Below are 14,107 nucleotides of genomic sequence, written 5' to 3' on the forward strand. Positions count from 1 at the left end.
CTTTCTGTGTTGTGTTATAGCCCAGAATCAACCTCAATAAGCACAGTGTTAAAAAGGAAAGTCTGCCAGCCTATGCCCATGATCACCACAATAATTTGGTTTTAAATTCAAATGTAAAGCTTATGGTAAAATGAACATGAAGGGAGGAAAAAACAAGGTGGGCTGGGGACTGACATAGTAACAAAGAAGACATTCACATCAATTATCTGATAATACTGTAAGTGTTCAACCACAAGGTGCTTATATTGTTTATAAGGTGCCATTATAAAAAAGTTGTAAGTTGAAACCTAATAATGATAGATCAGTAGTTAACATCAAAATCCAGCTTTAGGTAACAGTGCAAAGGAAAATGTGCTGAAGGACTGATTACTGCAAAGCTATAGGCCGAGATAAAATGTTGCTTCAGGGGGGCAGTTAGTAATTACTGAAAGAGTGCATAGCTGACGACTGAGCCACACTGGCTTTCCATTTTTGAGAGATTTAACCTCTGTAGTGAAGCTGTTGATGCAGAAAGTGTTTTGAAAGCTGTTGAAATAACAGCACTTGTAGAACTCTACAGAGGACACTGTTCCTTGAGCTCATCGTTATTGCAGTGCTGTTATGTGGTTTAACCGTAAGTCAAGAGAATTGGAGAGGACCAACTCTGGCTACAAGTACAACGACAACAAATCTAAGGGAAGTCAACATGATTTCTTTCATAAACTGGGTTCAGCTTGTGGATTTGAAAAACAAAATCTAATTTCTTTAAAGTTCAAACCTAATGGGCAGCATTAGGTTTTGTTGTGAGCCAAGGGGATGGGAGGATTTGAGCCAGTTCAGCTCTGATGAGAGTCTGCTCAGAAAGAACACCTGAGGGAATAAAAAAAGGCTGTTTTTCTCATATCTTTGCTACAAACGATTATAGAGAAAGCCAGCTGGTGCTAAAGGGAACAATTGCCGTCATCAGTAATAACATTTTAGCTCCAGGAAATGCTCAATATCGAGCCACGCACATGTTCTTCAAATCTGCAGCAAAGAGAACGGAATTGGAATATATCTATCTCTGCATTTAGAGGAACACTCCAAAGATTTGAGATTCTTTGAGAACGAAGGGCTTGACATTAGCTTGGGAAAAACGTTGTAAACTGCTCCTGGAGGACGAGAGACCTCCACAAAGGCTCAAGCAATTAGTATTCCAGTGCCGCCTTTCCAGCATTGACTTTTGAGTATTCCTTAAAAAGGCAGCATTATAACCAACATTCAACTGCGTATACCTCAGCTTATCCTACCTCACCCTTCAATGTATCTGACTATGATGATGTCCGGAGAGATTTGTTGACATTTAGGGGTAACAGCCTTTTTTTTTTACAACCGTATGTTCTAAACCTCTAGGCTCCTTTTCCGATTAACATTTGTAACTCAACTCAGGGTTTTTCTCTGATATGAAATTCTCCTTGGTTTTCTCGTATATGAATAGTGCAGGTGCTGCTACTGTATGTCGTGACCTCTAACCGCTCTCCCAAAAGACCTCTGTATCCTCTCTATGAAAGCATGTTGCCATGTTGTTTCCATCCAATCAAATCGCACCCGCTTCTGCTGTTGAAAAGATGCGGGTTTAAATTGATGTTAAATAAAGGTCAGTTACTGTATGGGATTTTTTTAAATACAAGATGCCCATCAAAAGAACCTTTGGAATATATGTAACACATTGCGCAACACTTTCTATGTTTTCATATGGTTATAATAGCTCAAATAAAAAAAGGGCTGAAGACAATCCTATGAGCTACATGGATGATGCAAATGTTCTAACTTTAATACATTTTACTTTAAATATTTCAGCTTGTGTTCCTCCCAACTGGGTAGAGCTGTATTAATAATAACCCTGTGTCTCTCTCCATCTCTTTCTTTGTTTCTCTCCTCTCCCTCAGGAGAATATGTAGTGATGACAACATATTTCCATTTGAAAAGGAAAATTGGCTATTTTGTGATTCAAACCTACCTCCCGTGCATCATGACTGTCATACTGTCTCAGGTCTCCTTCTGGCTAAACAGAGAATCGGTTCCTGCTCGCACTGTATTTGGTGAGTGCCGTCTTTTACAAAAATGTACTAAATGATTGATTGAACAGCTTAGACAAGTTGCTGGAGCTTTTGAATGATGAGGTAAGACGGAGCAAAACAAATGAGCGGAGCTGCATTTTGTTCACATCATCAGAAGATTCAGCAAACTGCAAAACAAGTGGAGGGCTTGAAAAAAAGGTTCCCCTTGCAAAGCTCCAATTAACATAACGATGTACAAAACATAGCTTGGTGCATGAACGAGTAATTCGGTTTTTTCCAAAGCTTTTTATCAAGGTATTGAGTTCCTCCTCCCTCTGTCGCTGCAAAAAAAGAATTATTTAAAGATAATTCAAAGTGTGGCAGGTGATAGACGATGTGTTGCATCTCTTGAAGAGGATGCTGGACTCGTCTATATCAACAGCAGCCTGACGTCTTATTACTCATGCAGCTCTAGGTCTTTTAAAAAAGAATCTGCATCCGACAAACAGACATTCCCACCAAAGCGACCACAGACTCTTAACAAGGGTCAGATAACTTGTTTGCAGTGGTGGACAACATAAATGAGTTGGAAAGGTAATGGCAGGGGTTCATATCCTGACCATTTACAAAAGCAGGGTCCAATGCACAATAATTCCCAAACAAAGCCTAACCGCAGAAACATCTCTCAAATAAGGAACAGACAGCTCTCAAGTCCTGCCACGCATTCAACAATAGCCCACATTTTAAATATCAGATCATGCATTTATGCATTTTTATCTCCCATCCCTGGTTTACCCATGTATTACTTATTTTATCATAATGTCTTATTATAATTTGTGTGTACTTTTTTGTGTACTTTCCCTTTTCCCATTCTTTATGCATATTTCATCATATCAAACGTGCCATTTTGTACAGATTGCCCCTAAAACACTTGTTAATTGCAGTAATTTAAGTCACAGACAGCAACTGCAAGTTATGATAATTATACTGTGTGTGTGTGTGTGTGTGTGTGTGTGTGTGTGTGCGTGTGTGCTGTGTGTGTGTGTGTGTGTGTGTGTGTGTGTGTGTGTGTGTGTGTGTGTGTGTGTGTGTGTGTGTGTGTGTGTGTGTGTGTGTGTGTGTGTGTGGTGCGTGTGTGCGTGGTGCGTGCGTGCGTGCGTGCGTGTGTGTGTGTGCGTGTGTGTGTGTGTGTGTGTGTGTGTGCCAGCACCATTCACGTTGGGAACATTGAGTCTGCTTAGATCTGCCCGTACTCAGAGATGAAATGTAATTAGCCCTTCCCCTTCAAGTGTTGTTGTGCTGCATAATCTACGGGAGTGCCCCTTAACCCCTGTTTGTTGTATAACTTGCCTCTTGATTACGAAATGAAGCACACGCTTTATACAGAGTAATGGGGGCCATTTTCCATCATGCCATGGAGGAAATAACACACACACCTAGAAGAAGAGTTTTCCTTGAACTCGCTTAGATTGTCCTCCACATGTGGAGAGAAGCTGTAATCAGTGTCATGTTTTCAGCGGAATGATTGAAGCGTTATCCGTGAAGGACACAGTTACCAGCAGGGTTCACATCTGTTTTCCTCGTTCACACAGTCACATGTATCAGCTCAAATAAAGCGCTGCTGTGTAACCATCATCGACAAATACGATCCTTTATCCTTTCCCTTTTAAATTGTATTTTTAAGGAGTGATACAATTGTATTTTTGAGTTATACCTTTAATTATTGATGCCCTCATTTGTTTTACAACCACCACAAAAAGTCATAGTTTACTAACTAATATAGACAAGATATGCAAAACACGCCACCAGAATATAAATTAAAATCTGTCCTTTAAAGAAAGTGACTATCAATCTTTGCATCACATATTCTAGTTTCTCAAGCATGACTCGGTGAAACGGGTACACCTCCCTGTTCCGAAACACAATGTTCATTTCCAGAGCCCACTTTATGTGTTGTCAGATGAGATAGGTTGGAACAGATGAAGTGATTGCTTTGATGTGTTTGGATGGGTAAACAGTCCGACCCACATTTCATCCCCTGCCTGCAGCACTATATGTACTGAATGTAAAGGCCGGGATGTCAAATGAGTAGCTGGAGGTCTGTTTCCGCCAAAACTCGTGTTTTAAAGCTATATTTGTTGCCAACCCTTGCACATAAACGACACGACAGAAGGCTTTCACTCAATGTATGCAGAGACAGAGCACATAGGTTTTTGCTGATTGCCAATACCAATACATCTAATAGCAAATATTATCAAGTGTCTTATTGAGTGGAATGTATATATTATTATTGAATGCCTACTGTTATCATCATGGGCCATTGACAGATGCAGACGTGACAAAGATGTTCAATATGTATATATTCACTGTGCAAAAGATAATATGCAATATGTATACCCTTTACCCGTCTATATCAATGACTGTGATAATAGCATTGTAAAAAGTTATCACATCTTTCAACTTGGGTCCTATTAAAAAGGGGGTGTCTCTTGTCCATTGTTTGACACTTATTGTTTAAGGGTATTTTTTGCTGAGCGAAAACACAAATACATACAATGTTTACGCACCATTGAATTGTGTTAGTGGCATGCATATCTATTTTCTGATTTCACATAATAGATGATGTTAAGTTCTGAAGTCCAGTTACATTTGAACCACAAGAAAGATTTTATTAATTGAGCTAATTTGGATAACTCCAGCTTTTCTTAAGCTTCTTTTACTTGGACACGACACACAATGAAAGCCTCATGGCAAAACCTTTGCAAAAACTGAACCCAATAATTAACTTTCCTTTAAGTGTTCTATTTACTAATGTTGTCATTTTATCCTCAGGGGTCACCACTGTCCTAACCATGACCACCCTGAGCATCAGTGCTAGAAACTCCCTCCCTAAGGTGGCCTATGCCACTGCCATGGACTGGTTCATGGCAGTGTGCTATGCCTTTGTCTTCTCTGCCTTGATTGAGTTTGCCACAGTCAACTACTTCACCAAGCGCAGCTGGGCATGGGATGGGAAAAAAGAGGGCATGGAAATAAGGGTGAGTGATTCTTATTTATATATACTTTTCTATGTTTTTTTTAATTTATTTAATAGATATGACACGACCACACTTTTTCTGCCGAACCAACATTAACAAACTAATGCATCATCCTAAAAAAGGAAATGTAACAGTTATACAGAGTTACTTTTCACTTGTGTTTCTGCAGATAAGTTGTTCTGTCTTTTGATTTGTTAACCCTGGTAACAACGTACTCAGTGAGTCTTCATGTAACACTCGGGAAGTGACGTGGGCCAATTGCACTTTGGCAACAGTGATAGAAAGTCCCCTCCTTAAAGCAGCCTGGAGAACTCTATAAATACTATAAAGAGAGCGTTTATTTATTCATTAACCGCCAAATGGAACAGGGACAGTGAGGCGAAACTGTGGGAGCAGAAGGAGAGGTAAACTCCCAGAAACACTGGCCCTGATTTACGATGGCATCATATGTTTCATTCTGAAGTTAGAGGAGGCTTCCTGACCAAACATGGCTCCTTTACATCTGGTCTGCACAAGTTGATTAGACAGGGTTTGTGGAGACACTAGTTCGCTACCTGAGGCTGAATACTGTGGCAATACTTTGGGCTGTTGGTGTTGTTCATAAAGGTCCGTGAGTGCAAATTGTCTTTTGACTCAATTCAAGGAAGGGTCTTATGTGGAGGACGCATTGGTCCAACAAGATGCCGTTCTCCAAAGCTATAATGAAGACACACGAATAAAACCTTTTACGTCCCTCAGTGCTTACATTTAAAAGGATTTCTATGATAAGCTCACAAGTGGCATGAAACAGTATCAGAGCGGGCACTGAGAAGCGATGAACAAAATGAAATCACTTGGTGCTGTTATAGCTTCAAAAGGGCTCATTCTTTCTAGCATTGAAAGGAACAAATCAATTACTTTCTTATTTTCGTATGGCTAGCATGATTGACAGAATCAGGTGTGGGTAGCGTGCTGTGGTTTGATTGACAGTGCTGAGAAGTAGACGAGAGAATGTGTTTTCCTTCTGTCAAAAAATGTAATACATGTCCTAAATAATAATGAATGGCCTGCCCAGACGTTTTTAGAGGTCAGTTACCTTAGCAGAACCTCGCCTTAACCTAAGAAGACCTCAAAGAACAGCATCAAATTACAATTTATAAACCAGTGGGGTTTATAAAGTCACGCTGATTACTTGAAAACACAGCCATATAAGATAGCAGTACAAACAATCAAATCAAAGGATGGTAAATATAAGCTAGACAAGTTGCTAATTGTAGATCTATTCTAAATATGATGAATGTATTCCTGTAAGGTATCGGCACACATGAACAGAGGCAATGTAGAAACTACATTAGAACAGTGGTCTCCCTGATTTGCTGTTATGCTTGTGTATATAAACATGATGAAACATTCCTTTATTGTAAATAGTGCTGATCTAAAAGCTGCGGTTCTGATCCTGCAAGCACATAAAAGGCTACTTCTATCAGCCTCAGGCACACACAAAAAAGAAAGAAACGTATTCATTTTACTGCCACAAATCTATTTTCTGCTACTAATGTACAAACTGTTTGACATAATCAGTACAGCTTTTTCCAGTTCCGTTTGTTTCCAGTCTGACATGTTGGTCCTCTGAGTGATTGGTAGAATTGTATATTGCTGCCTTGGAACATTTGAGTCGGTGAGGATAATTTGCAGCGTTATTTTGCAGCAGCAGAGTGGAGAGTTGTTATTTCCCCCCCTTCTGATGCCTCGTCTTAATGGCAACAGCCTGGGCTGCGTTCTCGGGGGCTGTGCTGAGCATGCAGTTGTCATGATAGATAAAAAAGAATGGGGTCACAGAGGGAGACATGGCACTCCCATCACACTCCCCGCTGGAATGAGCTACAGGAAAGTAAAGGGATCAGACTACTGCATTTTCTCTTTTTGACATATATACACACACACCATAAAAAATAAAGAAGCCTATAGGAGGAGAACCTATAAGGAATAAGAGAAGTTTCAGCTCACTAAGTCATTTGGAAAATACTGTCCCCAGTTAGAGGCAGGGCTTCAGCCACCACCCTCACCGGAACAAAACGATGACTTCATCGCCCTCAGGCTCTTTCTTTTTTAGGACTGAAATGGTGAGCTGTAGACGTGTCGATGTGCAGTGAATTACTTGGCTGGTAATGGGTTTTCAATGCCATTTTCTCCCTCCTTTGTCGCCCAATGTTCTGTTTGACAAGCAATCTACCTAATTAAAGCCCTCTTGCCGGCTGAAGGTGTGGATATTACAGAAATTAGCCGGTGGGGAGTTGGAACGAAAGCCATCGTGTCCTCGGCACTCTGCGACACACGATTGGACGGTGTAGGATATTATAGGCTGGTTCCATCAGCAGCAGAGGCAGGAGCATGGGCTCATTGTGCAGGGGGTTTTAATGCTTGCCTCACACCTGCAGCACAAATCACTTCATATTCAGACATTTCAACACAATAGTTTGTTTGGAAATGGCGGGGACACAGCCTGTAATTATCATTCCTAGCTGTGACATTTCAGCATGACGCTGCTGCTGCACTTTTCGAAGCGACAAGCAAAGCTCTACCAAAGTTTTTGCTGTAGTTATATATGGAAATCCAGAGAACAAAAACAAACCTAGGCTGCCATTTCTCAAGACCTGTTGTAATTATTTGTATACGTTTTTCAAATCCTTTCTGTTTGAGCTGGAGTTGTCAGCTACATTTATGCATTGCACAATAACTTACTGTCTGGCAAGCACTCTCCGACTGCTGTGACTAGTTGCCCAACAATTCATCGAAAATGTATACCGATCATGATTTTGACTTCCCACAACTCAGTAAACACGACGGTCCTCGCCATTGACGTTTTAAATGCATGCTCCGATTATAGAAAACAGGTGAATAAGAACCCAATTTCAAATATTATATGTATGCAAAGAGTTGTTTATGCTGCCAGATTTGAAAAACTTTGGTGGTACATAACACTAAACACACACACCAACAGGAAAAGGGACAACATCGTGGCTGCCTATACCCAGTCTGCACACTCAGCCACCCACATGCTCACATGAGGCCATTAAAACCACCAACACCCCATCTCCAAATGTAGTCAGGGTTTGACTGTCACAGGGTTCAGTTAGTTACACACACACATGCACACGCTGAGTTTCAAACAGCAGGACACACAGTGAGGCATAATTGCCCCCAGGCTACTTAATCAGACTCAGACATTCTGATTCAACCATTTGCAGCAGTTACAAAGCCAAGGTCAATAGATGCATTGTATTCATGGGGTTATGTGTGCCTGCAGCTAGCCAAATGACTTTGAATATCATGCAAGAATCTTTGGCCGGAGCTAAATAATGTGCTGTGTCACATTAGGTTTATAACAACATGGACATAGCCCATACCACACATGGTTTACCCAACAATTAGACCATATCAGTGACTGCGAGGACAGCTCAGACAGATAGAGAATGAAAAACACTTTCCCTGGCTTCTTTGTCAGGTAACACATAAAGGACATAATGCCTTCAGAGTTGAGGGGGCAATGATTAAGGTCATAGAGTACACTATAGCGGCAATTCACCTTTCCTGCTGATCTCAGCCATCGCCATGATAGAGGATACTTCTAGTGGCGTTGGAAGTGGAGGGATTGATATCCTGGGAAAGTATCTGGCTACCCAAGGGGAATCAGTGTGACTCTTTCTCTCTCTGTACTAATTGACTTGAGATAGACCCCCTTCAGGCAGCGGCTCCACATGTATCTGTTTAATGCAATCAACTGTCTGACTGCGCGCTTTGTTAAGCTCTTCACAACCCTTGCTGTTTTTGCAGAGGAGCTTGAAGGATCATCCTTCTTCTTTTCTCCAGCTCACTTGAAGAGGAAACACTGATCACACTTCCCCTCACTGCAGCCGTGTCCATCACCTCGGACAGAAGCTTAACAGCAACTTGATAACATCATTGTGATGTCAACTGCTAATATAAGCCCACTGCTTGTCACATGTGACATTAAAAGTGGTCTTTCTATGTCTTATTGGTCTATTCAATGAACAAACATATAGCTTCTTCTAACATAAAGCCATTTGTATGCATCCATTTAGGAGGTTTTGAGAAAATTCAGGATAGAGAGCTGTGTACAGAAAGACATGCACCGTGAAGCATTTTGGAAGAGGGGGAAAGAGGGGACATTAGTTATGCTAATTTAAAGAGATGGAGTCGACGGAAAAGGAAGGAAAATTAAATGAAGCTGAAAAAGTAGAGCAGAAATTAAAGCTGGGCTCAAAGCAAAAGTTAAAACAGGGAGCATTGAGAGAAGAAAGCAGTCTGTTACATGACACACAGTGCTTTAGTTTTGCTGCAGATCTTAAAGTGGCCACAGTGGGAATGAATGGTGTGAAGAAAATTACTCCAGTACAGACTCACACAGGAAACTAAAACAGTACCCGGTGATCAATCTTGGTGCCCTACTTGTTCTCTCCTGTACTAATTTTAGGCTGACAGGATCCTCCTGTGATGCAAGTTTTGCCATCTCAGTGTACACATTTTGCAAATAAATTATGTCTCCCCGTGTGATTTCAATATGAAAGACAGTCTAAAGTGTCTCTCTACTAGAAGGAAGAAAGCAGTTTCTCCAGCCAGCTTTTTATCACACACAGCCATAGTTGCTTTTTTTAATCACAAGCTGTTTGCCTCAAGAGGCCTGGCTGAATGCATTGATACAGTTTGTCAGAAATGTTTTAGACACTGTTATTGTTGCATTGTTTCCATCCAGCTCTGTGCTGCCAATGCTACTGTTAGCAGTATCAGACAGAAGTCCAGCCATAGCTCTGCATTGATGCAGAAATATGATTGTTCCTATTTTTGACTCTTATTTTAAATAGCCTTGACATTTGTCGTGAATAGGGATGTAACGATATATCGAATATCGCGATATATTTTTTTTACATTGCATTTAGCTGACGCTTTTATCCAAAGCGACTTACAATAAGTGCGTTCGACCAACAAAATACAAACTTGAAGAAAACAGAATCATATAAGTACATCAGGCTTCATAGAGCAAAAACATTTCAAGTGCTTCTCAACTGGCTTTAGATAAGCCAGCCCTTTATTAGTATACAAGTGCTTTGTTAATAGTTCTATCGCTCGAGGTGGAGTCGAAAGAGATGAGTTTTCAGTCTGCGCCGGAAGGTGTGTAAGCTATCTGCTGTCCTGATGTCAATGGGGAGCTCATTCCACCATTTTGGAGCCAGGATAGCAAACCCACGTGTTTTTGCTGATGGGAACTTGTGTCCCCTTCGCAGCGATGGTGCAGCGAGCCGTTTGGTTGATGCAGAGCGGAGTGCAAGTGCTGGGGTGTACGGTTTAACCATGTCCTGGATGTAGGAAGGGCCAGATCCATTCGCAGCATGGTACGCAAGTACCATTGTCTTGAAGTGGATTCTAGCAGTTATCGGAAGCCAGTGGAGGGAGCGGAGGAGTGGCGTGGTGTGGGAGAATTTAGGAAGGTTGAAGACCAGGCGAGCAGCTGCATTCTGGATGAGCTGCAGAGGTCGGATGGCACATGCAGGTAGACCAGCCAGGAGGGAGTTGCAGTAGTCTATGCGTGAGATGACGAGAGCCTGGACCAGAACCTGCGTCGCTTTCTGGGTCAGCTGGGGACGTATCGTCCTGATGTTGTAAAGCGTGTATCTGCAGCAGCGGGTTGTAGCAGCTATGTTTGCAGTGAAGGACAGGTTGTTATCTAGGGTCACACCCAGATTCCTTGCAGTCTGAGTCGGGGAAACAACAGAGGTGCCGATGTTGATTGTCAGGTCAAGAGTAGGACAATCTTTTCCCGGAAGGAAAAGCAGTTCAGTCTTGTCAAGGTTGAGCTTGAGATGATGAGCGGACATCCACTGAGAGATGTCAGCTAGACAAGCAGAGATGCGTGCGACGACCTGGCTCTCTGAGCGGGGAAAGGACAGAATTAATTGGGTGTTGTCAGCGTAGCAGTGGTATGAAAAACCATGCGGGCTAATGACTGATCCGAGCCAGTTTGTGTACAAGGAGAAGAGGAGGGGACCAAGAACAGAGCCCTGAGGGACCCCTGTAGTTAATTGACAAGGGTTGGACTCTGACCCTCTCCAAGTAACCCTGTAGGTGCGGTCTTTGAGGTATGAGGTGAGGAGGGAAAGTGCAGAGCCTGAAACTCCAAGTTCTTGGAGAGTGCGAAGGAGGATCTGATGGTTCACCGTGTCGAATGCAGCAGACAGGTCCAAAAGGATGATGACAGAGGAGAGGGAGGCTGCTTTAGCAGTGTGCAGTTCCTCAGTGACAGCAAGGAGGGCAGTTTCTGTAGAGTGACCTGCCTTGAAACCAGACGGATTCAGAAGGTTGATCTGATGGAGATAGCAGGAGAGTTGTTTAAAGACAGCGCGTTCAAGTGTTTTAGACAGGAACGGGAGGAGAGAGACAGGCCTGTAGTTTATAACATCTGACGGGTTGAGAGTGGGTTTCTTTAGGAGAGGGTTTACTCTTGCCTCCTTGAGACTGTTTGGAAAGTGACCAGAAGTTAGAGAAGTGTTGATGAAATGGGTGAGAAATGGTAGAATATCAGGAGCGATAGTCTGAAGGAGGTTTGAAGGGATAGGGTACAGAGGACAGGTGGTAGGGCGGGCAGAGGTAATGAGGGTGAGAACCTCACTTGGAGAGAGAGGGGGAAAGGAGGTTAGTGTGCGGGTGGAAGGAGGGTCTGGTGACCCAGCGGTGAGTAAAGGTGAGTCAGAAAAAGAAGAGCGAATATCATCAACCTTTTTTTCAAAGTGGTTAACAAAGTCGCTTGACAGAAGGGAGGAGGGGGAAGGGGCTTTGGGGGGGTCCAAGAGGGTGGAGAAGATGGAAAATAGTTTTTTGGGATTGGAATAGGAAGATTGGATCTTATCTTGAAAGAAAGTGCTTTTTGCCTGAGAGATCGAAGCAGAGAAAGAGGAGAGGAGAGCCTGATAGGTTAGGAGGTCGTCACGGTGTTTGGATTTCCACCATTTCCGCTCTGCTGCCCGAAGGACGGTTCTATTAGCACGCAGTGCGTCATTTAGCCAGGGAGCAGGAGGGGACTGACGAGCCTGCAGAGATGTGAGAGGACAGAGAGAGTCCAGAGAGGAGTAGAGAGGAGAGTTTCTGCAGCAGAGTTTGGAGGCAGGAGTTGGAACGAGTCAGAGGAAGGGAGGGCTGAGAGCACAGATGAGGCAAAGGTAGAGGGGGAGAGGGAACGAAGGTTACGGCGGACAGGTGCAGGATGAGAAGAGATTAGTTTGTTATGTTTGGAAAGAGGTAGAGAGAATGAAATGAAGAAGTGATTGGATGTGTGGAGCGGGTTTACAGAGAGGTTAGAAGTAGTGCAGTTCCTTGAGAATATGAGATCAAGGACATTGCCAGCTTTATGAGTTGGTGGGGACGGAGACAGTGAGAAAGCAAAGGCGGTTAACAGAGATGTTAGTTCGTCTATCTTCCCCGTCTGGAGGTTGAAGTCTCCGAGAAGTACAGCGGGAGGGCCAGTTTCAGGGATGTGTGATAGGAGATTATCTAATTCCTCCAAGAAGTCCCCCAAGGCGTCTGGTGGACGGTAGAGAACAACAATGGTTAATTGTATAGGATGGGTTACTGTGACGGCATGGAATTCAAAGGTGGAAGGAGTGAAGTTAGTGTCACCTCCTCTGCCAGTGGGTCTGGGTGTATGGGAGAAGGAATATGCTGTGGAGAGAGCTGCTGGGGTGGATGTGTTGGGTGGAGTAATCCAGGTCTCAGTGAGAGCAAGGACATCCAGAGACTGCAGGAAAGCGTAGCCAGAGATGAAGTCGGCCTTAGGAACAGCTGACTGGCAGTTCCACAGGCCACCTGAAACTAGATGTTGGATCTCAGTGGAGCATGTGGGATAGACGAGAGCAGGCCGGTTATATCGATTACGAGATACACGGGGCCAGTGATAATTGCGAGAAGTTACATAAACAGGAATGGAGAAAATACACATGATTATAGCATGAGGGGCTAGAAAACTAAAGAAAACAAAACAAAACACCAGCGACACTTAGCTCAATCAAAGTAGGATTTGCCTCCTCTTTGCCTTTTTTAAAACCTTTATTCAACCAGATGGTCCCATTGAGATCATCATTCTCTTTTTCAAGGGAGACCTGTCCAACATGGCAGTAAGTAGGTTACAACATGAACATAAAACAACAGATAACAATAAAGGACATGGTATTTACAGGGCTACATGTACATACCTAGAGACATTGACAAGTACCAACAGTATACTTATATTTCGTCCTGTCAATAAGCCTCAGCTTCTTGGCAAAAACTGTATTGTTTTTGAAGTGGTGGAGAGACAATGCACAGTTTTACCCACTGCTGTCACCCATGGCCAAAGCTTATCTCTCTGTCCCAGCAACATCAGTACCAAGCAAGAGAGTTTTTTCCACAGCAGGGGATATTGTAAACGCCCAAACATCCCAGCTTCTACCTCAAAATGTGGACATGCTCATATTCCTAAAAGATAACCTTGATGATGCTGAGAGTGAGTTAGTGAGTGAGTTAGAGTTGAGTTACTTGAAAAACTAAAGTGAAACTTGATTTATTCTATATTGCAGGGTCTGATTATTATATTTTTGACACTTTAAAATACTACTATCCTACTAAAATGCTGTACAAATCAGATTTATTATTTAATAAAGAAAAAAAATTCAAGTAAAGAAAATAAAATAAATTACAAAAAAAGAAATCAAAATTGTTTTCTTTATTTTTCAATATCGCGATATTATCGTACCGTCAGTTTTTGGTATCGTTACATCCCTAGTCGTGAGTTATGATCATGATAGGGTTTTTTTTTTTTAAATCCAGATTTGTATGATGCAGATTAGAATTGACCATATTAATAGTGTAAAATGTTCAAAGTACTTCCAGCTAGATAGTGATGAATAGAGTATGTAAGTTGGGTAATTTTAATATAATTGGTAAACTTTTTTTCTTTTCTACTTTTCTTTTCAGGAACCGTTTCAGGCTAACATGGCCAGGATTAACGATATGGTTAGGCTTTTG

The 14,107-nt window shown here is 42.2% G+C and overlaps 1 protein-coding gene across 2 annotated transcripts in view; it reads left to right on the plus strand.

Annotated features, from left to right (window-relative positions):
- Nucleotides 1-14,107, plus strand: part of gabra3 (gamma-aminobutyric acid type A receptor subunit alpha3) — a 175,453-nt gene that overhangs the window by 156,591 nt on the left and 4,755 nt on the right. Inside the window, exons 8-10 of one of the 2 annotated variants that reach the window (XM_034099567.1) lie at nt 1,908-2,060; nt 4,851-5,056; nt 14,057-14,095. In XM_034099567.1, the coding sequence (XP_033955458.1) occupies nt 1,908-2,060; nt 4,851-5,056; nt 14,057-14,095 (398 nt within the window). The remainder of the gene's footprint in view (nt 1-1,907; nt 2,061-4,850; nt 5,057-14,056; nt 14,096-14,107) is intronic. The other variant, XM_034099568.1, reaches the window with a different exon arrangement.

This window comes from Pseudochaenichthys georgianus, chromosome 14 (assembly GCF_902827115.2).
Source record: "Pseudochaenichthys georgianus chromosome 14, fPseGeo1.2, whole genome shotgun sequence".
NCBI lineage: Eukaryota > Metazoa > Chordata > Actinopteri > Perciformes > Channichthyidae > Pseudochaenichthys > Pseudochaenichthys georgianus.